The sequence below is a fragment of the Thermochaetoides thermophila genome (assembly GCF_000221225.1).
Source record: "Thermochaetoides thermophila DSM 1495 unplaced genomic scaffold scf7180000011816, whole genome shotgun sequence".
Lineage (NCBI taxonomy): Eukaryota > Fungi > Ascomycota > Sordariomycetes > Sordariales > Chaetomiaceae > Thermochaetoides > Thermochaetoides thermophila.
Genome location: NW_006383032.1, coordinates 2,435,981 through 2,461,854, shown reverse-complemented (window position 1 = coordinate 2,461,854; position 25,874 = coordinate 2,435,981). Strand labels below are relative to the sequence as shown.

General features: G+C 51.8%; 9 protein-coding genes across 9 annotated transcripts; 2 read left to right on the top strand and 7 right to left on the bottom strand.

Moving 5' to 3' along the window:
* Positions 1-244: 244 nt before the first annotated feature.
* On the bottom strand, positions 245-1,805 carry CTHT_0027510 (uncharacterized protein; the record flags this gene model as incomplete). The annotated part of the gene is made up of 3 exons (XM_006693145.1): positions 245-1,204; positions 1,253-1,389; positions 1,712-1,805. The coding sequence occupies 3 exons, from the start codon at positions 1,803-1,805 to the stop codon at positions 245-247; spliced, it is 1,191 nt and encodes a 396-aa protein (XP_006693208.1).
* A 660-nt stretch (positions 1,806-2,465) lies between these two features.
* On the top strand, positions 2,466-3,171 carry CTHT_0027500 (putative ADP-ribosylation factor; the record flags this gene model as incomplete). Its single annotated transcript, XM_006693144.1, has 2 exons — positions 2,466-2,514; positions 2,582-3,171. 2 exons carry the CDS (start codon positions 2,466-2,468, stop codon positions 3,169-3,171), a joined length of 639 nt encoding a protein of 212 aa, XP_006693207.1.
* Positions 3,172-4,023: 852 nt separating this feature from the next.
* CTHT_0027490 (uncharacterized protein) lies at positions 4,024-4,993 on the bottom strand (the record flags this gene model as incomplete). Its single annotated transcript, XM_006693143.1, has 2 exons — positions 4,024-4,741; positions 4,830-4,993. 2 exons carry the CDS (start codon positions 4,991-4,993, stop codon positions 4,024-4,026), a joined length of 882 nt encoding a protein of 293 aa, XP_006693206.1.
* A 328-nt stretch (positions 4,994-5,321) lies between these two features.
* Positions 5,322-6,219, top strand: CTHT_0027480 (putative pre-mRNA splicing protein; the record flags this gene model as incomplete). Its single annotated transcript, XM_006693142.1, has 3 exons — positions 5,322-5,354; positions 5,413-6,108; positions 6,166-6,219. 3 exons carry the CDS (start codon positions 5,322-5,324, stop codon positions 6,217-6,219), a joined length of 783 nt encoding a protein of 260 aa, XP_006693205.1.
* Positions 6,220-6,370: 151 nt separating this feature from the next.
* CTHT_0027470 (cholestenol delta-isomerase-like protein) lies at positions 6,371-7,345 on the bottom strand (the record flags this gene model as incomplete). Its single annotated transcript, XM_006693141.1, has 5 exons — positions 6,371-6,462; positions 6,516-6,759; positions 6,828-6,964; positions 7,024-7,050; positions 7,108-7,345. The coding sequence occupies 5 exons, from the start codon at positions 7,343-7,345 to the stop codon at positions 6,371-6,373; spliced, it is 738 nt and encodes a 245-aa protein (XP_006693204.1).
* Positions 7,346-7,667: 322 nt separating this feature from the next.
* On the bottom strand, positions 7,668-9,703 carry CTHT_0027460 (uncharacterized protein; the record flags this gene model as incomplete). Its single annotated transcript, XM_006693140.1, has 2 exons — positions 7,668-9,446; positions 9,506-9,703. The coding sequence occupies 2 exons, from the start codon at positions 9,701-9,703 to the stop codon at positions 7,668-7,670; spliced, it is 1,977 nt and encodes a 658-aa protein (XP_006693203.1).
* A 995-nt stretch (positions 9,704-10,698) lies between these two features.
* On the bottom strand, positions 10,699-12,381 carry CTHT_0027450 (uncharacterized protein; the record flags this gene model as incomplete). The annotated part of the gene is made up of 1 exon (XM_006693139.1): positions 10,699-12,381. The coding sequence occupies one exon, from the start codon at positions 12,379-12,381 to the stop codon at positions 10,699-10,701; it is 1,683 nt and encodes a 560-aa protein (XP_006693202.1).
* A 3,781-nt stretch (positions 12,382-16,162) lies between these two features.
* On the bottom strand, positions 16,163-19,201 carry CTHT_0027440 (uncharacterized protein; the record flags this gene model as incomplete). The annotated part of the gene is made up of 1 exon (XM_006693138.1): positions 16,163-19,201. One exon carries the CDS (start codon positions 19,199-19,201, stop codon positions 16,163-16,165), a length of 3,039 nt encoding a protein of 1,012 aa, XP_006693201.1.
* Positions 19,202-20,870: 1,669 nt separating this feature from the next.
* On the bottom strand, positions 20,871-22,902 carry CTHT_0027430 (uncharacterized protein; the record flags this gene model as incomplete). Its single annotated transcript, XM_006693137.1, has 3 exons — positions 20,871-20,902; positions 20,970-22,316; positions 22,386-22,902. The coding sequence occupies 3 exons, from the start codon at positions 22,900-22,902 to the stop codon at positions 20,871-20,873; spliced, it is 1,896 nt and encodes a 631-aa protein (XP_006693200.1).
* Between the last annotated feature and the right edge of the window lie 2,972 nt (positions 22,903-25,874).

Genomic DNA, 25,874 nt, shown 5'->3' with positions numbered 1-25,874 from the left:
GATAATATTGATTCAGAATTACAGCAATTTATTTAGCAAGGACGGTTTATGAACATGCATAAGAAGTGTCCATGGATCTTGACTCTAGAAAATCGACTAGTTGTCCTGAAACTGATTGATGTGTTCTCCTCAACGAAGAGTCTGCTAGCTTAGCCCTTTCAAGATAGTTATGGAGAGTTTGTTGGAGAGAACATCCACGGTACCGTCTGTGAGGAAAGTCCAATCTTGACCATATTTGTGGTATCTAGCCCTCAGATGTGTCCATTTCCTCGTCTGTCTCATCAATTGTACCCAGTGTACCAGCCTCGCAGAGGCTGTTAGGCCTATGCAGCGTTGGGTTGGTGTTTGCAGTGTCGGATTCGAGCTGCCGCTGTTGCCAGTGCTCGCGTAAGCGATCCCTCAGCTCGTATGCACGCTCCCTTGCAAAATCCTGAAGATTCTGGAGCAGCCTGCAACCCTTCTTGAAGTCCGCATAAGAATTCAACATATTAGTGCTGGTAATAAGATATTGGTGGTATTCAATAGCACCAGCTTTCGTTGGTGATGGAGCTGCATAGTGTGCCCAAAAGTTGATGAGGACTCCATCCCAGGTAAAGGTAATAACAGCTGCATGTCCTGGGGGATCATTAACGCCAATGTAGGAAAGAGCTCGGCTCCTGGCGTATACCAAAGCGGCGCCATCATAAGCACTCTGCACTCGAGCGCTTTCCATGCTCCTGCCCCGCCCCTTCCACTCGCCAGCCAGATGCGGCAGGGTGATCGAGTTAGGATCATCCAGAAGCACTGCGGCGCCGCCGATTTCTTGGCGAATTGGAAACGGCTGAAAGCTGGGCTGTTGGAGGCCCTCCATCAAATCAGGTTGCGGGGCAGACAGGCCGTCGTTGAAGCCAACATTATGAGGAAAAAGGTTGAGTGTTTGGTTATAGACCTGGGTGTACTGAGGGTCGTCCTCGAAGTCATTAAAAAGCCTAGCGGCGATATGAACAATAGAGTCTTCGTTTGGGGCAGTTTGAACAGCATGCGAATAGGCCCGAAACCTAGTCTCCGATGGAGACGAAGACCTGCGAGGCATGTTTAGGCGGGTTCGTAAATCGTCAATGTTCACTGGTGGTTTTGAATTTGGCGGGTTGAGAACCCCATTGTCAAATGCCCTGGCCTCGAATCCGGGAGCTGTAGTAGAGAGTGTCTTTTCCTTTATCCTCGTCTGCGTTGTTCCGGTGTTATAAAAAGGTGTGGAAGAGAGAATACTAACCCGCAACGTCTTAGTCTTTCGCAACCGAGTAGTCATTTTCTCAAGCAAGCGCAGGTTTTGCTGTGTAAGGGGGAGCACTCGTGGTGTCGCAATTGATGGGTTCTCAACCCTGTACTCAAACTGTTCCTTCCCAAAGACTGTTGAAGGATCAGAAGATGTCGGAGAGGATTGTGTAGTCGGTATATGTTGCTCTAGCCAGTGGAATATGGAAGAAAAATCAGTTTCTTCCTGGCTAACAGAGTCTGCCGGAGGTTCGGGAGTTCGCTGTTTTTTCCTTGGAGTTAAATGCTGAGGAGATTGTGTTCTTTGGCGTTTCCCAGTGAACTTCACACAATCAGATCTGTCGTTGGCTTGTATCTGTGGTATTGAAGGATCCTGGAAAGCCTCGTGCCGAAGGACTGCATTTCTGTAAATATATAGGTCAACAATATCGAAAGGATCTTAATGCTGCATGCATACCTTGACCCAAGGGGTCAAAATCTCCATGCTGTTCTGATACTGACGCTGTGTGACCCAAAGTGTCAGATCGCTTCTTAGACTCGCTGTCCGCCATTGTGGAAGAATGGCTCGAGGAGTAACGAGAGGGCCACCAACAACAACAGGGAGGCTAACGTCAACATGGACGATCAGAAGCTAAGATATATACGCGAGCCAAAGGCTCATGGAAGATTAACTTCTGATGAGATCTCATGTTCTCAATTTTGGGTTTCTCATGGATATAAGTCCGTATTTCAAGCAAAGAGTTGGAGGATGTGGTGCAGATTGCACAGGCCAGCTGGGCGGCTGCAAAAGCCCACATTGCTGTCCGCTTTGTGCATCGTTATGTCAACAAAGTTGTACTCGTTCCCCAGATAGTTCAATCAGTTGGTTGAAAAGGCATGAAGCAGTCTTCAAGAATTTGGAGTTTGGCCGACGGATGGTGTCGCAGCCAAAGAGCAAGTTGGAGAGATGTGAAGTTCAACAGATTTGCGCTGATTGGCTGCCTGGTCTTTGTAAGTGAGTGGGTCTGACCCCTGGTCACGCTAAATTAGTCCAGCGTTGAAGCGGGGCCCCCGCGAGACTTTGGATGGAACAACAGGGAAGCCAGACAGATCCCAGCGAGGAGCACATGCTTGTTGTTTCAACAACCAACACTCTGACATCTCTCCCAAAACCCTAGATCCGCCGCCAGCACATAGAGTCGTGTCAATCCTGTAAAAGCCTTGAAAGTAAAATGTATCACCTCGCCAAGGGTCTCTACCGACTGGCCACCAGCAAGGAGGGTAAGTGACAACCGCCCCTGGCTCGCCCCATCTATTGACAGGAACACGACGATCTCACATCACACAGAATACTCTGTCCTCCTCCTCGGTCTCGACAACGCAGGCAAGACAACATTCCACGAGCAAGTTAAATCCATTTACCTACCCGACAACCCACCTCCTAAACTCAAAACCGTCCCGACCGTTGGACAGAATGTATCGACTATCACGCTACCAGACATGTACCTCAAGCTGTGGGATGTTGGCGGACAACTAAGCCTGCGCAAGCTCTGGCAAAGTTATTACGCCAGCTGCCACGCAATCGTGTTTATCATCGACAGCACTGATATCGGCGACGGTGATCTGGAGCATGAAAACAACGGGCGTCTGGATGAATGTCGAGCGGTGCTTGAAGATGTGCTGCAGAACTCGGATGCGGAGGGAGTCCCGCTGTTGATCCTGGCCAACAAACAAGACCGCGAAGACTGCGTTGAAGTGGTTCGTATCAAGGAGGGGTTGGTCAAACGCGTTTTCGAGGGTGAGAAGTCCGGCGGCATCCGTGACTCTCGGGTGTTGCCTGTGTCTGCCCTCACGGGGACAGGCGTCAGGGAGGCGATTGACTGGATTAGGTCAAGAGTCAAATGGAACAAGGAGAGCCGGCCACCTGTTATGAGGTGACGGGCTTGCTGGTTGTGGGTGCCGTCTATATGGGATGTTGCTTGGGTCAGGCCTGTTTCCCATGACAGATCTTGACAACCGCTTGATATTCTTTGCTCCATGCTGAACGCATCACTTTAAACACATCACCGCGCCGTTAGGATCACATACGGCCGAATTTGGCTGTCAGATCGAGAACCGCCAACACCGCTCACCTCCGTGTCGGCATCTCCGAGCTTGCCCCTTTTTGGAATACAACCATAGCCTGTTAACGGAGCTTTGGCACTTTTTGTAAGCTTGACACCTTCAATAGTTGAAGGTGACCGAAGCCTGCAACAGCAGGTCAACGACCACTGAATTTGGTCTTAGAGCTCTGATTTCAGAGTGGTTACTTTGGGGGGAAAGGGCTGGGATACAGGGCAAGTTTATACAGCTCGGCTTATTCTGGGAAGCTGATGGGTTTCTTAGCTTTCCTAAGCTTGGTACCTTTTCTCAAGGGCGCAACAGTTAAAGGTACACTAGAGTCGAACTCTATCTAATCCCTAAGTCGATTCTGGTCATCTGTAAGAGACGCCATGTGTTGGCCTACCAAGCCGTGCGCAACGACTAAATGCTCCCTTGTGCTTCCAACGTTATTTGGGCGCCTTGTCCCCAAGAGATTCCAGACGTGTTCTGACTCGGGAACTCGTAAGCATTTCTGGGACTGGAATGCAGCCCCCAAGTCTTCCCTGTGCTGGGCCCTGGAACCTTCTCTAGGCGGCAGCCCGCTGGTTAATAGATATGGTATGCGGCTGAATTGGCCGCGGGTATCTCGAAGTGACATGCGGTCTTGAGGGCGATTCCCAACTAGGATCAATACGTTGTACGGCAGAGTCACCTGTCGTTTTCAGCCTTCAGCTCCTTCAGCAAGCCCCCTGGATTCCTTCTCTTGAAGTCCTCAGCCAACTTCTTATCCACCAAATCTGAAAACTCCTTCACTTTGGTCAAAGCAATACTTGTGCACTGCAATAATGAAACTGCTTCAACCGGAGTTCCTCCTAGCTTCGCAATCTGGCAGATCTCGCCGTGCTTGTTCATGGAAATCGTGCAGCTGCCAACTCTGACCTGTTCCTCCAACCACGTAGCATCCAGCACCGCAATCTCCCCCTCGTCGCCGAAAAAGCTCCAAGTAACGCAGAACGGGGTGTGCAGCCAGCTAAGGGGGACCGGTTCCCTCTCTGCGGGAGTGTAGATGGTCAGAACACCCGACTCAATGCTCGTATCAGGTTTCCGGAAGTGACGAAGGGCAGCAACGACAGCAATGCAAGCAGCGTCAACGAGATTGCCATCATGCGACATAACGTGGACGTCGACGCGGATTGACCAGCATTTTTGGCCAGCAACAAGACACAAGGACTCGGTATCGAGGGCGCCGGAACGGCGTATTGTCTTTTCAAGAAGTCGCGACAGCAAGACTTCGGTTTCTGTTGGCCGGTTGACTTCAAAGGTGGGAGAAGTCATGGGGCTGAGCTCAGTCGCGATGGTGAAGATTCCATCGAGGGGGCGGTCGGCATAGGGAACGGTGACTTCGGCGGATGCCTTGGCGAGTACTCTAAAAATAATAAGCTACTGGCCAGATGCTGTGTTTTTACCAAATTGGTGAGAAGATGCGGCAATTGTTGTAAGAAATCAATACGCACCTCGTCTTGCCGAAAGTGACGTCGGCGACACCATACTGGTCACCAAATGTAAGACTCAAAGGGCGATATTGGTCAAGCTGGCGGCCATCGAGTCTGAGACCCTCCTGAAGGGCCTGGAGCACAAACTGCCTCTCGCTGAGCGACGGTTCTACTTCGCGTGGCATCTTGCGTAGTTCCCAACGCGGTGGAATAAGGCAAGGGCAGCTTCAATGATGAAGCCATCCATTGATTTGGTTGGAGGGGGCTGCTTTCTGCCACCCCACACCGCTTAATTTTGGCGTTTCTGCCAGGCGGTCAAGGCGCCGCAGACGCTGACGACGTGCCTGGGCTTGAGCCAAGAGACCTATTCATGTACCTTTGTGACGATCATCGCCAATCCTCATCCGCTTCGACGAGACGCTTGTCTATCTGCAGAATCAACATTATACATCATCAAAAGCTGCTTCACTGATGATCAGTAAGAGACATCACTTAAACTGACAAAGCCGCAAAATGACAACAGCACATAGGCCGACATTTGATCCGGTACGCGACACGCTCTTCAAGCGACAAGCATGACAAGCAGCTAACCTCTCCTTCTCAGGCCCGTGGCAAAGAGGCACTTCGTGGCCCAGCCTACCACCAGCGCCTTCTCCCCGCCTACACCACTCTCAAGTTTAGACAGCCCGGCCAGGGCGGCGCCGCGGACAAGAGCACTCGCGACCTTCGTGCTGAGCTCGAGGCGGCCGAGGCGGCGCACTACGCGAAGCTCAAGGGCGCCCCGATCCCCGGCACCTCCTCATCCTCCGAAAACAATACACCCGCAATCGCCGGCTCATCAGCATCTTCCGTAACCGGCAAGCGTCCGCTACCATCATCATCTAACGGTGGTGGGGACAGACCGCCAGACGACGGTGACGAAGACCCCGAAGCAAAACGACGACGAATCTTAGCCGAGACGCGCGATATCGACGCAGACGACGATTCATCATCTGGGTCAGACAAAGACTCTGATTCAGAATCTGGCTCGGCTGATTCGGACGACTCATCTGATGATGAAGAGGCAGAGCTGCAGCGCGAGCTGGAACGGGTACGGCGTGAGCGCATGGAGAAGCGCGCGCGTGAAGAGGCAGAGCGCAAGGCTGCTGAGGAGGCACGGCGTGAAGAAGAGATTGCTCGCGGCAATCCGTTGCTCAACAAGCCTGATTTTACAGTGAAGCGGAGATGGGATGAGGATGTTGTGTTTAAGAATCAGGCAAGGGGTACGGAGGATAAGGGGAAGAGGAAGGAATTTGTTAATGTGAGTCCCCCATATCGCAAGTCGCCTTAAGCTGCCATCACTCTGACATTTAGTTAGGACCTTCTGCGCTCTGATTTCCACAAACGGTTTATGAGCAAGTATGTCCGCTGAGACTGGCTCGTTGAGATACCCTAGGAGCGGACTGGCTGGGTTGAGTGTGAGTTTTCATTTGCATATACGTAATAACCGGAATATACATGTCTGTGGTCGTCGCAAATCCTCCACATTGTCATTTTATGCGTTGATATTTATTCTTCTCGTCTTAATTTGCCTTCCTGTCCTCTTTTTGGCCTCCATCTTGGCCAGCCTTATCGAACGCCCTCACAATCTCCTTGATACTCTGCCAGAGAAGCACTAGTCCTCACTGTCAGTTCCGGTTTATCTGTGGGCAATAATTATGCACCTACCAGCTGGGACAATGGCCCACGGCGCATTCAGGCCAGCATAATAGACCCAGTAGTACATGAACTCGGGTCGGCTGAAGACAATACCACGCATGCGCTCAGCATAGCCGCATGTGCCATAATAGAGCGCGACACCATAGAGGTGACCGATGCAGACAATTATCTGGACGATGTGACGTTGGGCCTGCTTCTTCTTGCCTTGGGTGATGTAGTAAGCTGTCAGGAGGGATAAGGGACCCCAGATGAGCTTTCAGGGCCATGCGTCAGCATATAACGAGAATGGTCAACACATTGGACTTGGGAGAGGGTAAGTACAGTCGTCAATGTCTCGATGCAAAGCATAAACGGGTCAGAGCTGAGATAACGTGAGTCCGACAGTCCATATTCCTTCCATAGTTGCGAGAACAGAGACTGAGAAGACGCGAGAGTCGCATGGTTTAGAACGAAATATCCTGTTCCCCGGTTAGACACCAACCCTTACAGACAAATGAGAACCATGAAGGTCACATACCCTCAAAAAAGATATGCAACCATCCGCCTAGCCTAGAGTATCAGCCGTGTCCATGTCTCGCGAGCCGCGTGGAAGGGTACGAACACAACGCGAACCACGCCACAACAAGCTGGTCCCCATAGCCCTTCTTCAGCTCCGGATTGCACCTGCGTGCAACGACTACTACACGGTGCACAAAGACTGAGATAAGGGCGCCAAAGCCGACGAGGATAACGGGCAATGACGCGACGTTTGGCGCATAGTTCTGGATGGGCGCGTCGCGTGGGAAGTACGGGTGAGAAATTTCGGTGTCTGGGGAATTAGCGGCGGTATGATGGGTCATTTTGACTCAGAAACAACTGCTTTCTCAGAGCGAAAGTGATGAAGGTTACGGATATGAAGTGCCTATTGCTGGAGCCAGGGGTTGAACATGAGCCCTTCAACGTGACAGGTTGGGTTCGGACGGGCGGTGGAGACCCGGCTCAGCCGATAAACCTTGACGCGGAGCGGCTCAGCCCTGCTTCGGGTACGATACCCGAGCACTAAACAGAGCAAAACGATAATTGAAACGCACAGTTGCAATGCCGAAGGCAATTTCGAAGCAAAAATATACAGGATAGTTCCCGGAAAGAGTATTATTATCTTTCTGCAAGTATTGCAGTCTTTCAATCGTCAAACCCGTCCCACTCATCCTCTTCCTCCTCGTCGTCCTTGTCGTCTTCATCATCCTCCCTTCCCCCATCATCATTCCCTCTCCCGGCACCCTGTTTCAACACAGGCATCCCATCCTGTCCTCTCACTATCCTCCCATGCTCATCCCTTAAGAACGGACCCTCGCCGTCATCATCATCAGGGTTGCTTAGCGATTTAATCATGGGTTCCTCCTCCCCATCGTCTTCCTCTTCCTCTCGAGCTCGTCTCAATGCCTCAAAATCTACCGCCTTCTGGCCCGTAGCCTTCAATGTCGGGATGCCATTCTCATCCCTGATTATCCGTCCATTCTCATCTCTCAGATACGGCCCATCATCATCGTTATCTCCTGAGTCCCTATCCCGTACAAAACAAGCCACAAAGAACCCCATCGTTCCCTTCCCATCTCCCCTTACTGTCCTGATGCACGCCTCAATTTCTTCGTCAGTCAGCCTTCTAATATCTTTCTTTCCCCCTGTCCCGATCTGTTTTACCCTTTTCTCTCCCCTCTCATTGCCCTCCACTTCCTCGATATATGCATCTTTGTCGCCACGAACGGGCCACTCCTTCATCCCTCTGACCATCTCCTCGCGCCTAAGGACCCTCCAACCTCTTGCTCGCGCAATAGGACTTGAAACAGCGGCAGCTACGACAGCCTCGTTCTCTGCTGCGTGTATAGAACATGTCGAGTACGTGATTTTCGTCGCAGCCGGGAACTTCATTGCGTGCTGGATGATGGCAAGCTGAAACGCAGCTAGAGAGGCGAGTCGGGCTTTGAAGGTAGCTGGTGAGGAGAGGACTGTTGTGTTGCCGTTGTCGTCGGCGACGGTTATATTTGGGTTTGAAGATGAGGGTTGCGGGAAACCTGAAGCCGTTGTTTGGTGTTTGCGCTTCTTTGGGTTTGACTTAGCGTTCTTCCCTTGCGAGGGAACACTAGGTAGATGGAACTCGGGTGCATCATCTCGCCCGACAATCCCTGTTCCGGAACAGCTCGGGTCGAGCAACAGTGCCCCGACATGGGCATACTCAGGAGCATAAGGGTCAACCTTGAGAAAGTCCTGCCCTCCACGGATGACCACGTCCCGATCAGCGCCTGCCATGGCAACCATCTTCTCGAGGGTCTTGGCCCTCTCTGGGTCCTTCTCGAAGGCAAATATCCTTTGCTTTCGCTTCTGACCTGCCGCGAAACCCCTTCTTGGGTGCAAGACAGCAGCTAGATGTGTCGTCTTATTCCCCGGTGCGCTGCAAGCATCAATAATATCCCCATCCTCGGTCCTAGGATCCAACAAGTACGCTGGGAAACAAGATGCCTTATCCTGCAAGATGATCTCACCCGCCTTGTACGCATCAGTCTTGGTGAGATCAACCCCCGGCGAAACAGCTAACAAATTTGGCACATGCGGATCGAGACAAAGAACCTTCTTCTCCATCCCCGCGGATGCAATCACCTCATCAATCCCAGGCACAACCTCAAACCCACGGAAGGTAGTCGCCAGCTGGTCGTCGACAGTCGTCTTAATAACATTGACGCGGACCCAGCGCGGGTGTACAGGGCCGAGCTGAGCTTCCACAGCAGCCTTGAGGGCATCAAGGGTGGGACATTTTCGGCGAATTCGGGCCTTTGTGAATTCCGCTTGTAGGCGAGCCTTGTGGCGCTCCACAGCGACGCGCAGGCCATGTGACGGAGGAAGGGAGATGCCCTTCTTTGCTAGTAGCAGGTCGTGCACTAGGAGGATGGCGACAGCGGGAGTGAGCTGATATGTGTGAGCCACTGTGTTATAAAGCGCTTGCTTGCCAATGAATCTTGGCTTACCTTTCGCTCATGTTGGAGCAGTTGAGAATTTTCAACAACCTCCTTTAAGATGGCACTCCATTTGCTTGACTCGAACGCGAGAGCATAGACTTGCGCCGGTGGTGACTTCAGACTCTTATTTCCATATATTCTTGTCTTGAGACTCCCCCCGGTCGATGGTCTGGTGAGGATGGCAGCGGTTTCGTAGTAGAGGGACATTGCAACTGGTGCTAATAAGCTACTTGAGAGAATCTCTGATCAGGGAAAGCGACATGAGAATCGCGGATGAAGCGCGTTTTGCGCTCAGACGCTGAGAGCGCAGTACTTCAATAAAACCGCTAACTCTCTCTGTAGAATGAACCTTCAAACCGTAAATCAGTTTTAAAAATCTCAGAGAAAACAAACATCAAGCTTGGATTCTGTAGACTGATGAGTTTGGGAAGGCTGTGCGATGAAGGCTCATCACTAGCTCCGAAAAATTTCATACAGGGACTGAACATCAATACCAGGGTTAGGGTTAATCGAGGTTACCACTTATCGCTAACATCTGTTATATGTACCTGTTGGCGAAAGCATCTCGATTGCAGCTGCTTGTGATTCTTTTGCATCAAATTCAAAGATATATCTTCAGAACTGTTCAAAGTACCCGCAACGTCCGGCGGGTACTGAGGTACAACTGGCACTCTAAGTCCCAGCGCAACCCTACGAAATAAGTATTCTTAGGATATAACGAAAGCGAACGTAAGAAACCTAAACGTCACCAAACCAATCCATGAAATCCAACCTTAAAACCGATTTCCTAAATGGTTTGACGAAGAAGGAACAAAGTCATGTCATCATGAAACCTGTTTCCAATCCTGGTATCATGTCCCATACGGTTCCTTGTGCCAATGCTCTATCTGGCCACCATGACCTGCTGTAGTGGTTAGTATCTTCAGAAGGCAATCCTGCGAGCGAATCCATCAACATCACAGCTTAACCCAAACGTGTTGAACCTGAATCCTGTCTGGTTCTCAATCCAGTCCATCATCTCCTACATGTCCGCTCCATCTAAATGCGAAACTTGCTCAACATATCCTCCAGGGTAACCTGAAAAGAGAAAAATGGCCGCTCTACACAAGGCAGAGCGGGAACAAAGATAAACAAAAGAAAAGAAAAGATGCAAAAATCTCCAATCCCTTCTAATCCAAGGCGATGAGGCTAATCAAAACCATTTACCTCCTTAGCTTAGCACCTCTCCTCGTGGCATGACCATGCCCATGCCTACGATCCAAACTTCCATGCTTCCGATGCTGATGCTTAGCCAAGTGATGCTCCAAATCCAACCCGGATAGACCGTGAAGCTCCTCCTGAGCATCACGCTTAGCCTTGGGAGCAGCAGTCGGCTCGAGGGTGTCGAGGTAGCACGTGGTCGTGACGTATACAGTCGTCGTTTTGTAGACATATTTTGTACGCAGGGCGCGAGAAGTTGTAGTCGTCTGCAGAGTGGTGCCTGGGGCCTCGGGGGTGACAATGGTCGGCTCAGGAAGGGTAGGGGCCACGGTGGACGAGGTGGGCGCCTGGGGCTCCTCTACCTTAACTTCTTCCTCAGGCTCGGGCTCTGGCTCGGGCTCTGGCTCGGGCTCTGGCTCGGGCTCTGGCTCTGGCTCGGGCTCTGGCTCTGGCTCGGGCTTGGGCTGAGGCTGAGAGTTGCCCTGGTTCGGAGCCGGTGAAGGCTCGAGGGTAGACGAAGAAGGGGCCGGTGCCGGTGCGTAGGTAGGAGGAGGAGCCGGAGTACCTGTTCCATACTTCCATCCAGCCAAAGGATTGTTGCCAGGGAGCTTCTCCATCGGACCCTTGACATCCTCATTGACAGGGCACTCGGCGTGGCATTCTCCAAATACCGCCTCGGGGTTTTCCCACCTCTTCAGCACTGCGTTACACGCGTGAAGACCGGCATGGCCTGTGTTGCACTGCTCATCAATGATCTCCTGCAGCAACGCCTCGTCCCAACCAGAGATAAAATCGCCGTGAGCCGAGAAGCCAGTAACGTCACCGTTGGCGAAGACCCAGGGGCTCTCTTTGCCGATCAACTCAGCGAAGCGATCCCGCAGCGAATGCGTGTCCCAGTAGGCCTCATAGAAGAGGTGCGGTACGTGAATCCAACCCTTCGGGCAGTCAACCTTGCCGTCTGCCGTAGGAGTCGGGAAGGCCATGTTCTCACGGTAGTTGGTCAGGCCGGCGTTAGGATTGTAGCATGACGGGAAGTGAACATCCACACGCAGTGGCGAAGCATAGCCGTCACAGTCCTGGAAAGGGAAGCCAATGCCGGCGCCCTTGTTGATAGGGTCTCCAATGCCTGCAGACGACCCATCGGAATCAGCGGGCCAGTTGGGAGGATTGAAGCTGGGATCGAGACGCGGGCAGGTAATCTGAACAGGCTGAACTGGGCCCTTCGATGGATCTAGCTGCAATGCACCGGTCTTCGCGGGAGCCGTTCGAAGCTGAGCGTTGCCGCTAACCATATGCAGGCCCAGAGGGAATGCTTTTAGATCATCGTTAGTTGCTTCGAAGAAGTAGTAGACGTTCATATAGAAGAAGGGAACCAGCTCAAGAAGTCCTGTCTTGGGGTCCTTGAAGTAAAGGGATGGAAACCAGTAGGCACTCATGTCGCCTGGAACCAGAGCCGTAGTGCAACGAGACTGAAGCAGTGACTCGCCGGTTGAGTTGAAACCAAAGTTGCTGGCGCCCATGACTGTGTGTACATGAGCTGAAGGGCCGCCAGGGGAGACAATGGGGTCAGCCCGGCAAGTCGTCAGGGGCCCACCACCACGATGACGCAGCACCGCGAATGTGCTCTGCTGTCTAGCTGCACTGGCGCCAACCACGAAGGCGGCTAAGACCGTGGTGAAGAACATGTCGTTTCCCTTTGTATCAACAAATTGTGGGGTAGTGTCGTTGTGGTTGCTCGCTAATCGTCAAAATGCTCTCTAAACGAAGCTCGCTCGAGTTGGGAGGTAAAAGACCAAAGCCCAAGTCTCTGGGACTCTTGGGATTAAAGCTGGATTGTATTGCCCTCAATGCCAGCGTATGTGTTGCAAGATGCGGTCCACACAATGGCAGATGACTGCAATTGTATTACTCTCGACCAAGGAACAATGAGGACAACGGGCCAAGTTGATGATGAAAACGGCAAAGGAGCGGGCAGGTGCTCAGCAGGCTCAGCAGCTTGAGATGAAAGAGAAAGCAAGAGCGGGTGCCTCAGACCCAAGAGAAGGAAAAAGGAGAGACTGGCAGCTGGAAAGTTGCCGAGAAGGGAACGACAGCTCGGCCCGATGAGAGCAACCTGGACTCCTGGAGCTGACGATAGACAAACAGCAAAGCTGGGAATGGAGAATAAGACGAAGGAGAAAGGGACCGCGAGAGCGGGGGCCGGATGGGACAGTGGCTCAGATATTAAGTATGCTACGGAGTCTGCGGCGGAGCTGAGCTGGGCCGCCCTACCGGCCAACCATGACAGGCCCGGACGAGGAGGTGGTGCTGATGTGCTGCTGATGGATGCTTGGTTCCACTCACAGCGCCCACCTCATCCACAGACACAGCTCCGCTCGGCGCTGCAGGGTCGGATCGCGGCCATGGATTGGCAGACTTGGCAGGCACAGAGACGGGCTGGAAGAAAATGAATGGCTCGGCACCTGGAAGGATTAAGAGGCGAAGCGTCTTCCTTTCGTCAGGATATCAAGAAGAAGGGGGGAACCAGGCCGCGAAAATTTTGAGGATTCAGGCACTGAGTTCCATCGGCAAGGGTCTTGTTTAGAAAACTGCCTACTAACCTTCCAAATCTGGTATCTTTAATGGCATATACGGTTATCTCCTCTTGACGTCACCCTGCTGAGCGGCAGTTAACTGGTCCTGAAGTCATTTCCTCGCCCTCAGCAACCGCTTATGGTCCAAGTATGGGATGAGAGAAGGGAGCCATACACAGTAGGACCTGTCTCTCGTGTTGCTAAGCTGGACGACAAAGAAATTTGCGGATTGGCGGAGAAGTCCAGTGCAATGTGGCCGAGAGCTAACCGGCCTGTGACGATGTGTACCTGCGTTTTGCAGCATCCGGTACTATCCCATTGGTCAATCGACCGCCGACACACACTCCGAGGATTAAGGTCAGGCATCAAAGCTCAAGTGTAGTGCAAAAATTGCAGCCAAAAAACACAGAATTTGCCACACAAACTTCTCGATTCTTGGCTTGCCATAAACCCCAGCCGCAAAGGTTCCGTTTCCACAGTGCCTAATGCTACCACTGGCTTGGGTCATGATTTTCCCACTTTCCATCCCGCCGGTCCCCGGAGCATTTCATCCACAACGTTAAACAACGTTACTGATGCCTTAACCTGAGGTTGCACCAGCTTGACATCTCCGAACTGTTTGAACTACGTCCCTAAGTACACAACAACAGTTAAGGACCAGATGTCCCATCAGCGTTCAGATATCCATTCCACTCTCTTCGCGCCGGTTCGTCTCACCAAGCCCAAAAAGCTCGGTAAAACTCTTGTGCGCCCGTGGAGCCAACCTAAACGCGCGCCAGGGAACACAAATCAGCGCCCTTTGATCCCCGCTGGAGAGCGGACCAGCCAATCGGCAAATCTCAGTGGAGATGTTTTGTTTTGAAACACTCCAACCAAAACGGAGCTAGCCACATCCTTGGCGCTGCTTCCAAGCCTTCGACGGCTGGCAGTTGACTTCGCAGTCACCAGCTGTATGACAGCTGTTACAAGTGCTCAAGTAAACAAGTGTTGCCTGAGCTGCATCTGCAGGCTAGGCTTCAAACCAACGTGTCTCTCGCTGTTTTTTTTTTTTTTGTGAACACTCACTTCGGCGGCTTGTTGGGCGTTCTACGTCTGGCCAACCTTGGGCCCGGGTTTGCTGTTTCATTTCCTAACCTTCCGATAAGTGCTTACCTAACAGTACAAGATGTGCCGGGGTTTGTTTTGCTGGCTCCTTCGCAAGAAATGCTTACCCAAGAGTGTCCAAGAGCACCACAAAACTTCGCCAAGGAGTTAACAAAAAAAGGCACCCCTGTACATCCACAGCCGTCGGTCCGTCGTGGCTGACACTACTCAAGATCCCTTTTATCCGTCAATAATAACATGACCTTGTCAAGATTGATCCAAACTCCCGGCGAAATCCGTTGTCGTATTAGGCTTGCATTCACATGCGATGGCAGAGTGACTGACAATTGTCCTTACCTGACAGAAGGTAGCTTAGGCGGGGATAACCTCTGAGGGATTCCTTTTCAATGCTGAACATCCACAGTAGCAAACATCTTGTGTGTGACTGCTCCTACGATGCGACCGACAACGTGAGTCACCTTTGAGTGGAAGATACTAGATAGATGCACACCCCAACACTGCTCCTATCAACCAACCTTCCTTCCACATACAGGAGCTGCGCGGCCCCCAGCAACAACATCTGTTTGTCAGTAGGGCAACGGCACAGGAGACCAACCATAGGACCCTGATAGGTAGAAGCACATGACAAACCCAACGTCGGTTAGCTACCTATGCTCGCTTCACGCTGCCGAGCGATGCGTGCGTACCTGCAGTAGCCCCCCCATCCAGGGTAGCTTCGTGGCCTCCCGTCCCTTGCAGCAAGCAAAAGTTTTCCAAAACCCCTCACCTTAGTCACTTACCCCTCGCTAGCATTGACGACGTGGCCATCAACACATGGTCGAGTTCATCCGCTTTTGCGCGATGACGCGGGATAAGCTCGAAGGCTTTTTGGTGGCACATTTGGTCTGTGGGTGTCCCACGTGCGTGATATCATGCCTCTCCGGACTCTTTGGGGATCCGGCAACTTTCCCAGTTATACAGGGTACGTCATCGTCCAACTTGACTTACAAATGCAAATGTGTCGTGGTTAGAAAATATTCCAATGGCACAGCCCAGAGTCAAACAATGAAAAACCTGTCTCTCAATTTACATATCAAACTCTTATCGCCAGCCAGTGGTAATCATTTGAAACTAGGACAATACCAAGCCAATGATCTGTTTATAATGCCGTTGGAACACCCTGACTTCTGGAAAAGAGACCTGTCAATGGACAAACTCGCTTCACCAAGATTTGCACATGTCACTACCCGATGATGTGGCTGGCTAACCGGGTAAAACCTTACTATCCTTCTGTCTGTCCATTTTTGGCATCTACTGGCTGTCAAGAAGCTCGCAGACCTGGATTGTGAAAAAAGTTCATTATACTTGTAGACGTGAGGTCAAAAGCGAGGAAAAACTCAAGTTAAGCTCCGAGGGTCAAGGGCAGAGGATTTTGACTTTGCTAGCAAATATTCAGCTTCTGAATATTCAAAAGTAATTTGGGAGTAAGTGAGTAGCCTATGACATCAGCGTTGCCTAATATTGAGGAAACGTCCAGTTGAGGTGGCCTTCCTCGTTTGACTGGGTAGGTGGTAAATGAGCATTGGTGAGACGTCTCTACACTGGATGCCTTCTGGAACATATGCTCCTTCAGAATTACATACATCAGTTCTGGGCGACTTGAAGAAAATCCCAAAGCGATCCTGGCATCCCCAACACCCAATCACCCTATTTTTCAGCCCTACCAACTTTTGTCCCCTTCACGAAAGTGCCGATTATTATACCCATGTTTCACCATCCTAAGAAGCCCCGAACACAACTAAATCCCACATCACTCCAGAACCAACCAATCCCTCGTAACTCTCCTTGCTCCCTCCACATCACCCAGCAAGTAACACAAACTCCTCACATTGTACGCCGCTTCAACCTTGAGATCCTCGTTCCCCATTGCCCCTCCCCCTTCCCCATTCTTCCCTGCTGCATCCTCCTCTTCCAACACCTTTCGATAGTACTGTACAGCAAGGTTAGCCAACCCAATCAACGAGTATGCTCGCGCGATGTTGAAGTGTGCCTCCTGTCGCTCGGCGACCGTGGCCTTGCCGTCACGCAACCGGTCGCGGTAGTACCGGAAGAGAAAGGCGAAGCCTTGAGTTAGGAGGTATTGCCGATTGGTGGCCTGACGCTTGAGGGCGTAGTGTACGTAGGCTAGGCCGGTGCTGAGATTGATGAGGCAGTTGTGCGGGTCGAGAGAAGCCGCGCGAGCGAAGTAGGACAGTGCGTATGTGTAGGAGGTCGTGGTGAAGAGAATGTGGCCGTAGATGGTGAGGAGGGCAACGTCAAGTGATATGTCTTTGGCGGCATCATTCTCTTCTTGCTTCTTCATGACGATGCTGTCCATAGTTTTGATCTGCCGCAGGATGAACTTTTGTGCCGGGCCCGAAGTGTACCATGATACCGGAGTTTGGCAGACCCGACACATAGCTGAGAACATGCGATATGAGTCTGTTCCTGGCATGTAGTCACGCATGAAGTATCTTGCGATGGCAACACAGGTTTCTTCGTCGCCGGCGTACACAGCGCACGATGCCCACGCAACGTGAATCAAGAAAGTCGACTCCGTCGACGTCCACACAATCGAGTCGCGCGCTGCATGGCAGACCACATACGCATCTCGATGATGACCTGACCGCACCAGTGCAAAGGCATAGTTGAGGAAGACGTCCAGCCAAACGTCGAACGAGACGCCCCGATGCTCCGGGGGGAACCGGACCGGCACCCTGGTTGGCTGTCCCTCCTGGCCTTCAGGAGGCGCAAGTCCCTGACGCAGACGCTCCTCCATGGCCGCCAACTTCATGTTCCGCATCGGCACTGCTGCTTGACCATGTACAACTGTATTGTATCCCAAGTAACGGATGTACTTCTCCCAGGGGTAGAACTGCTTGTGCGAGCGGAAGTCGTCAACCAGTTCCTTGGCCGCGCGCATCCAGCCCGCCTTGGCCTCTTCGTCGCCTGCAATCGCTCTGTCCTGTAGCTCCCGTAGAATCTGGAAATTCTTGGCCGCTTCGGCTGCCATCTTCGCATCCTGTTCACGCCGCTTCTCAGCATTGATAAGACGCCGCGGCACGTACTTGGACTTGCGATTAGGGTCTCGTGGTTTTCTTGGTCTTCTGGGCCCAGTTCCGGGTTTCCTTGAACTGTACGGATTACGTCGTCTGCGAGCTCCAGGATCTCCTCGTTTTGCTTCCAGGTTGATGGCCTCTCTGACAAGGAGGAAGGCTTCTTCACGGCCCTCTTGCTCTTCTCCCTCATACATGTTGGCTAGCTGCACACGAGCCTCAATGTGGTCTTCATCTTCCTCGATCGCAGCAATGAAGCATTCTTCAGCCGCTGCCTTGTCCCCGAATGCCATGTGGCAGCGGCCCTGACAGACGAGAAAGTCGGCATCCAAGGAATTTTCTGGTCCATTGATAGTGGTAGAAATACTCTTGTAGAGGTCCAGGTACCTAACCGCCTCTGACGCTCTACCAGCATCCAGTAACGCAGTAGCAATGTCCTTGAGGCAGTCAGGGAATGCCATGAAGTCCTCTTGCCTTGTTGGGTCCAGCAACTGGAGATGCAAATCCGCCTCGTACTCAAGGCCCAGCTTACAGCGGTAGACATACAGCTTCGCGCGCAGGTCGGTTGGTAGTCCCATGCCATAGGCCTCCTGGGGGTATTGAGTCGGAACAAACTCAGGCACGTGGATGCGTCTGTCGTCGTGAACGTCAAACTCCCTGTCGTCATCAACGAACTGTTCCCAGAACGTCTCAGCTTGACGACCAAGCAGCCAACGAGCAATCTCTTTGAGCTCCCTTGCCGCCTCCTGCCATTGCTCAAGGATGTTGAAAAACTCGAGGTAGATGCGCAAGTCGGACCACTCGAAGCGACCTTCTTCGGCTTCATACGTCCCGATGGCTTTCAAGTGATCGATTAACCTTCGATAAGCGCCCTTCGCAACCTCTGCGCTTTTTCGGGGGTCCTTGACGTCAAGGGCGACATCGGCAATGTTGCGGACCGTGCGAATATTCCATGGTTTGTAGTTCAAGGCCTTTTGGTACTCAATCAATGCTTTACTGGCATTACCCATCATCATAATAACATCCGCGCGGCCAGTACGGGCGACAATATTGGACCGATCTGTCTCCAGTGCTTGAGTATAGCATGCGTACGCCCGCTGGAGTACCTCGTCCTTCTCAGGAGTGCCATCTTCCAACTCGTCTATGGATTCTAGCGCGTATTCAGCCGTGCTGATCCATTGCTGCACATCGCGAGGAGTCAAATGAGCAGCAGAGATGCGACACCAGATGGCCTGTTCCCGATTCCCAAGCTGTTCATGCACTGTCGACAGCAACATCCACGCATTGAAGACCTCGCTGTTGATCCGAATGATCTCGCTCAACTGGGCAATTGTGCCTTCGTAATCCCCTTGCTGGAAGGCCTCGTTGGCCAAAGACATGCGAAATTGAATCTCCGGAGGAAGTTTGGCTGGTTTCCTGGGCCCCGTTCTTCTTTTCTTTCGAGCAGCTGCCCCAGCCTTTTTAGGAGTAGGTGGCTGATATGGAATACCAGCAGCTTCGGCACGCTGACGGGCGACAAAGGCTTCTTGCTGCGCGTCGAAACGCTCGACTTCAGCACGTAGCTCGCGGGCATCTGAGTCGATCGAGAGGTTGCTCGCCACTTCGTCGTCTTGGCCTTCATCCATAGGAGCCGTCGGCTCTGAGACGGTTCCCCCATAGATTCTAGGGTCGATTACGCTAATTGGAAGAGGAGGGGCTGTGTGGCGAGGTTGCGAAGCGAACACGACGGACTCATCGATATTCATTCCATCCATCTTGAGCGGGCTGAGAACGGATCCTGTCAATGGTTATGCAATGCCCCGAGTCTGAAAACAGAAGTTGATATGCCGGTAGGCATCCAAGAGGACAGCTCAAGCAATGGCCGCAACCCTCCCATGAACAAGTAACTGAGCCTGGGTGTCAATCTCGAACCCTTTAAAAAGTGTCTTGCGGCCTTAGCCAAACTGAAACCAGAAGTGCCAATGCGTGTATGGTACTGTGTAGAGGAAACTGTATTGGTGGCTGATCGATCCTAAACCATAGGAGAACATGTATGTTTGCAAGAAATCTGTAGATAGAGGAATTGCCTTTAGTCGATACACTGTGTATTAATTGGGGAGTCTTTCGCAATGTTGGAATGTTCTTGATTTGGCGACGTATTTTGCTTGAAGTTTTAGATGTTAAAAAAGCAGGTGGAACTGGGTGTTGCACAGAATCTCGAGCTAGAAGCAACACATGTTTTAAATGTACTGTGCTTATCGTGCACCGTCACACTGTGTACATCAAACTATATCTACCTAAGGTAGGCAACTACCTACTTTTATCTTCGACCAAACTTCGACGACACCTAAGGACAATATCTTAGGAGATTCCTGATTCAAAGGATACAAAGGTTTTTTTACACTAGTTGTTTTCATGGGCTGACTAAGGTCAGCCTACTATTCTGCACTAGCCTGCCTTCCACGCCCCGCATGTCAGAGAGGATGGTACTTCATGCTGGGACTCTAGAAAAGAGGCAGGTTAACTGCTAATGCAGAGGACACTGATCACTTTATTAGTCTCCATGCTTGCCAGTACATGATAAACTGATCACACACGTACAAGCCAAGCCGAACTGTTGGCTAGCAGTGTTGGTGAATCGAAGAAATGTTGCCGTCTCATCCCTACATCCCCCATATTGATCATGTTGCCAAGGCATGCAGAGTGGCTAGCGCTCTCTAATTGACAGGTTTCGGATGTTAATGATCCAGCACTCAAATTCATTTTCAAAAGCCCATCAACAGATACAATACCTACAAATGCCATCCAACCTAGCTCATTCCTCCGCCAAAGAAAGTGTGCAGCCAGCCTGGCAGTGTGCCCCTAAAACAAGAGGTCCGCATCCAGCAGAAAAGATGCAGTTGGAAGGACATACAAATCCGAAAGAAAATTATCATCATTATGAAGGAAACTCGTTTATTCGTCCGTCCGCTTGCCAACTCTCTGGGTTGGTAAAGCAAAAGAGACTAGACCAGAGTCCTTTCCAGATATTGAAGAGTGGGTAGGAAAAGTAAAGGACCAAGGTAGGTATCCACGCTTGCGCCTGGCATCAATTACTTTGTACTTTTCCCAAATCCCCAAAACTAGTTTCCACCTCTAAAGCTCGAGGCAGGCAATTGGTAAGCGAAGCTAGGTATGTAGAAGTAGGTAGCATCAACTCATCAGAAACTGGGTAGTAGAGTGGCAAAAATGGCTATCCTCAAAAGTTTGAGAGCAAAAAAAGACACAAAAAGAAAAAAATGAAAAGAAAATGAATATGACTCATGTTCCAATGGTGGCGCTAGTCACCATCCTGCCTTCAGTTGCCCAAAGTGGCAGTCGTACAAATCTCTTCTATGAGTTCCCCCCAAATAGGCCGTTATCTCCTGATCTCAAGCGGGCGTTGTAGATATGGGAAGCAGGCCACTAGCCCGGAAGCTTCCCCTCTCTCCTGGCCTCTGTTGCAACTTAATCAGCATCTTGTACTTTTGAAACGGACTGTCATGAGACGGGACAAAGACTCACCTTTGACCTGCTCGAATACCTTAAGCATCTTGCGTCTAGCACCCAGCGCATTGACGCCACGCTCCTCAAGCTGCTTGTCATCCAGCTCAATGAGCTCTTGCCACTTCATATCCTTGAGATTCTCCGTGTACTTGTGCAGGCGCAAGCTCCGCAGCCAGGCAGGGATGTCCTGCAGAAGTGTCGGGTCGGTAGGATCCTCAGGAGGCTTTGACGTGCCTCTCCGGCCACGCGGAGACCGGCCGCGAACCATCTCTGAGTGGTCCGAATGGTAGCCTTCGTGGTGCCCGCCCAGCCCAAATTGCGCAAAATTCACTGGAGCCAGTCCATTAGGCAAAAGAGTCGACGCACCGTTATAGGCGCTCAAGAAACCATTATTTTGCGGAGAAGCGAAGGGCAGCGCCGGCGCCCCGTAGTTCTGCAGCGCGATACCAGGAGAGTTGGGCCGCGACCGGTGCGCAGCAAAGCTCATGTTCTGCTCCTGTGGAAGCATCATTTGATCCCGGCCTAAGGTGCCAGTGCTATGATCGCTGACGGTAATCGTTCCGGGAATCGCTGGAGCACCCGAGCCTAGAGTGTTGTTGGCGTTATTGTTATTATTCTGGCTCTGACCACCCGGCTCATTCGACCGAGCACGGCGGTACTTGCGAACATCATCGAGCGCGAACCGATTATTGACAGTTGAGAGAGCCGCAAGCTTCATGGCCGTGGCATTCGCAACCATATCAGCAGCGGCGGCGGGGCTGTTCACCTGCGCTTGGCTGAAGGTCGGCGCCAAGGGGGTGTTTACCATCGAAGCCCAATTACCACTACCACCGTAGGGAGACAGGAGGGGCAGATCGGTAAGCGGTTGCTCCGGCGCAGTAAGCGTGGTCGACTGGATATTGGTGTTGCTCGTAATCTGAGGACGGGGAGAACGCAAAGCACCAGCCGATGGGGGAGGCTGCACAAACTGACCCATCGGAGCCTGTCCCATGGGGGTTTGGCCAATGGTCGAAGTCTGACCCGAGGACTTAGGACGTGACGGATCATTGGGATTAGGCCCCCAGGGTGAAGCAGGATTCTGTTCCTCTTTGGGAGCCGAAATAGTCGGGGCAACCAAAGAATTACGATTGTCCACCATGCTGTTCCGAGCCGAGCTAGGAGTGGTGCCCATCTGCTGCGCAAACTTGGCCTTCTCCGAAGCAATGGCCGCAGCGGCGTCGGGGAACATGGCATTGATCGTCTGGGGATCGAGACCTGACGAACGCTTGACGTTCGTGCTGCCGCTGGGGCGAGCCAACGAGTTCCGAGCCGAATCGTTAACATTGAGTTTGCTCATAGCGTCGCTCAAACGGTTCGACATGGGGTCTATAACAGCATGTTGTCAGCACAACTAGAGCAATAACCGAATTTACGAGAGCGAACAGAGAAACAAACCCTTATCAAAGTTCGCAGGAGACAGAACGCCCGCCAGAGGGTGGTTCTTCGCCATCTGCTGCAAGACCTGAATGAAGAAACGGATCTGGACCTGCGTGGCCTGCTGAAGCAACGCATACAGAGCAGCCGTGCGTTCGGCTTCGCTCAAAACGCGAAACCACTGCTCAATAGCGCTCAGTTCATCCTTGAAGTCCTGGTCGAGAGTTGCAGCAGCCATTTCCTCGAGTGTGGTCTCGCACTGGTCAATGTCTGCAATCCACTGCTGGGCGAGCTTTTCCTGCGGGTCCAGGTCGGCGTTACCCTGACCGGACCCGGTATGCACCTGGCCATAGAAGTCGGACGAAGGTCGGATCCTGCCCGCGGCACTTTTTCCGGTTAAGGAAGCCATGTCGGCCGACGCACGAAGACCGTGGGGGGTTGAACCGACCGCGCGCGACGAGGGCGGACGCAACGACGAGATGCTCGAGGCCTCTGGAGTGCTGTTGCGGTTGCTCATGATGTTGGACATGTTGAGCATGATCAGATCGAAAGCCAAGAATGGGTGTCGAGAAACTGTCAAGTTTCTCGGTACAACGATGTCCGGTCGAAGGGACGATGGAGAGGAGAATCAAAACAAACGCCTTTCCTTGTATGTTCTGGATGGAATAAATCGCCCAGTGCCAGGTGCCTGAAAGATGAAACAGGACTCGCGGCTGATGATTGACAGTTAGCGGGTGCAGATAGAAGCAGGGCGGCCGTGCAGCAAGTTTTGGCAGTGATTTTTGGCCGGATTGGGATTCGTGCTATGGAAAAAGACGTGCGCTGCAAACATACCAAGGGGTCCTAAGATAGCAATCGCATATGCATGCGCAGGATGATTAATTTTTTCGGGATAGGTATTAGACTCGCAGTCGCAGACCTTGCTTTGAAAGTCGATGCGAAGATGGGATGTCACGAATAGGCACAAAGATTTCGAAAGCTCCTGCAGTAACCCGCTGGCCTCAAAGGAGGTTCGAAACTTTGCAGCGTCCCAGAGAAAGAAGAGTTACCCGAGGGCACGAGATACTGTGTGTCGAGTTAGCGGAGTATTGATGTATTATTGAGATGTTGCAAAGATATGCATCAGGCAGATCATCCGGGCAGGAGACTGGAGTTTGAAGTTGGGGATTGAGAGACGTCGGCAGTGTTCTGTGAGGCACATCCACCGCCAAAGACCCGTCTGAAGTCCAATTGTGCCTGGTCTTCGCGGCAAAGACAATAACAAAGGCAATGAATGACAGAAGTTCGCGCAGTCAATCTGCTGCTAATGCCTGCAATCCAGGACCAACGCAGCGTAGCCCTGTACTACGATCAAAGCGCCGACCAGACGGGACACTGAAGCATCAGACAATCAAAAGGGAAGAAGGGAATGGGCTGCTGTGCATCGGGTCGAAACACATACCCATTAAAGTAGCTTCCAGACTATTCAGAAAACTGGGCGTGCCGAATCGAAGAGGACAGGAGACGAAGAGGGGAAGAGAGAGGTGGTGTTGCTGGGTTCCGTGATGGACCAGCCGAGGACCTCGAGGGAAAGAAAGTGAGAGTGGTGAGTGGGTGAGGTGGTTTCGCGGTGAAGCGAAAGGGGGAGAAAATGTGAACAAAAAATGGACAACCGACAGCCCGAGCAAGGTCTGGGACACGGCGGGCACTGGAACACTGACAACTCGAAACTCAGGTTGGGGTCTGGCCTGGGCAAAGCACAGAACACAGAACGGAGCCTGGAGGTACTGGAACCTTAAAAAGCCAACCGGAACCTGAACGATGGAGTGGAAAGGACGACAGGCCCAATCGAAAGCGGGCCCCGGATTTGGTCCCAGCCGCTCCCAGCTGAGCCTGGCACCTTAGTTGCCCATCTTGGCTGTTCAGGGGGGCCGCCCCCACCCAGCAGTGTTTCGTCTTTTCTTTGACGTGCCGTTCGGTCCCGCATTGGAATCTGGGACTTGATTGTCAGGACTTGAAGATGTCCATTGATGGAAAACCAAACTGCAACATAGAACCTTCCATGAGCGTGTGCTCTAAAGCATCGGATTCCTTATCTAGATTGGAATTTTACTGAATGTGTCTCGTTTCAGATACTGCTGCGTCCATTGCCCAAGGACTCGGTTGCAGGTACGTCGTCTCATTCTGTGTCTTTTAACTCCTGACTTTCTTGAAGGGCAGACGCTTCGCTATAACGTTTTAGCTCATCATAGCGTGCCAACAACCTCTGCTCCTTACGACATTGGCAGACAAAAAGCTAATCCAGAAAACAGGGGCTGGTGGTGTGGGCAGGGCAGTTGTAAACGGACAAAGTGTCTGTCGTCAACGACTTCCTTAATCGCTGACGGGGTATAGAATCCGATATGCGTGCAGTTCGAAGTTGGATAGGGTGGCCAGCTCCCTGTTCCAAAGGCATTGGCAAGCGTCATTGGAAGCTCCCAGGAAAAACAAAGTCATTGCTTCACAGTTTTACCGTGTCTTGATATAGATGGCAACAGAGTGATGCATAGGGTGCCAAATTTGATTCAAGATCACAATAGTACAATATTGTCGGAGCTACACCAGCATGAACCTGTATCAGAAGGCTTCCACTTCTCAATTTCGAAGCTGTGCTGATTACAGAGGGACCAGATTTTGATATACACGGTAAAGTCTTCGGTAGACCAATGTTAAAGGCTAGGCTTCCCCAGGTTACACAAAAATGGATGGCATTGACAGGGAAAACTGATACAAAATGAATGGAGGGTCCGGGCAAGTATGTTGCCTGGCTTTCATGCACCTGAGTCTTTCGGAAGAAGAGCAGAGGTGTTTGGTAATAGCAAGGCAATTGATCTTGGCACGGTTAATCCTTCAGCGAATGAGCACTGAACAAGCCCAAAGCTGTACACACTAATGCCGTTCTTCAGGTTGACTGTGAAGTCCTGGGACAGAAATAAGGTTGGGAAAACAAAGGGAACGAAGGACAAAAGCCAGTTATAGAAAAATTACCAGGGCATTCTCCTCACACGTTGGTCATGATTGTCATCACACGCTCGGGGTATCTTGCTGTCTTAGATCGGGTCGAGTCGCAGTCGAGGAACAAGAGGGGGTGCACCCTCGGCTGTTCCGCCTCTAGCACGAGGCCCATGTATTCCGTTGGTTGATCGAATGAACGCCCTAGAAAACACCAGAAACCGGCCCAGTAGTGACGATGCAACGAAATTGTCATCACCGCAGAAACCCTTCGTCAAAGGTCATGATCCGAAGATGCCCCCTCTCCTCAGCCCCGTGATGCAAAGACAAGGGATGGATTTAAGCCCGCTCACGCTTGCCCTCCCGGAGCTCCTTCTGCATGGGGATGTTAGTCACCAGAACTGAGCTCGGGCAGCTCTCGACCACCCAGTCCATCGGGGGAGGGGAATGCATACCAGAGCCTTAGCTGTGCCGTGCAGAGCATGCCTGTGATTTCTCCGGAACTTGGGGTCGACACCCTTCAACGAGGGGTACCTCTGG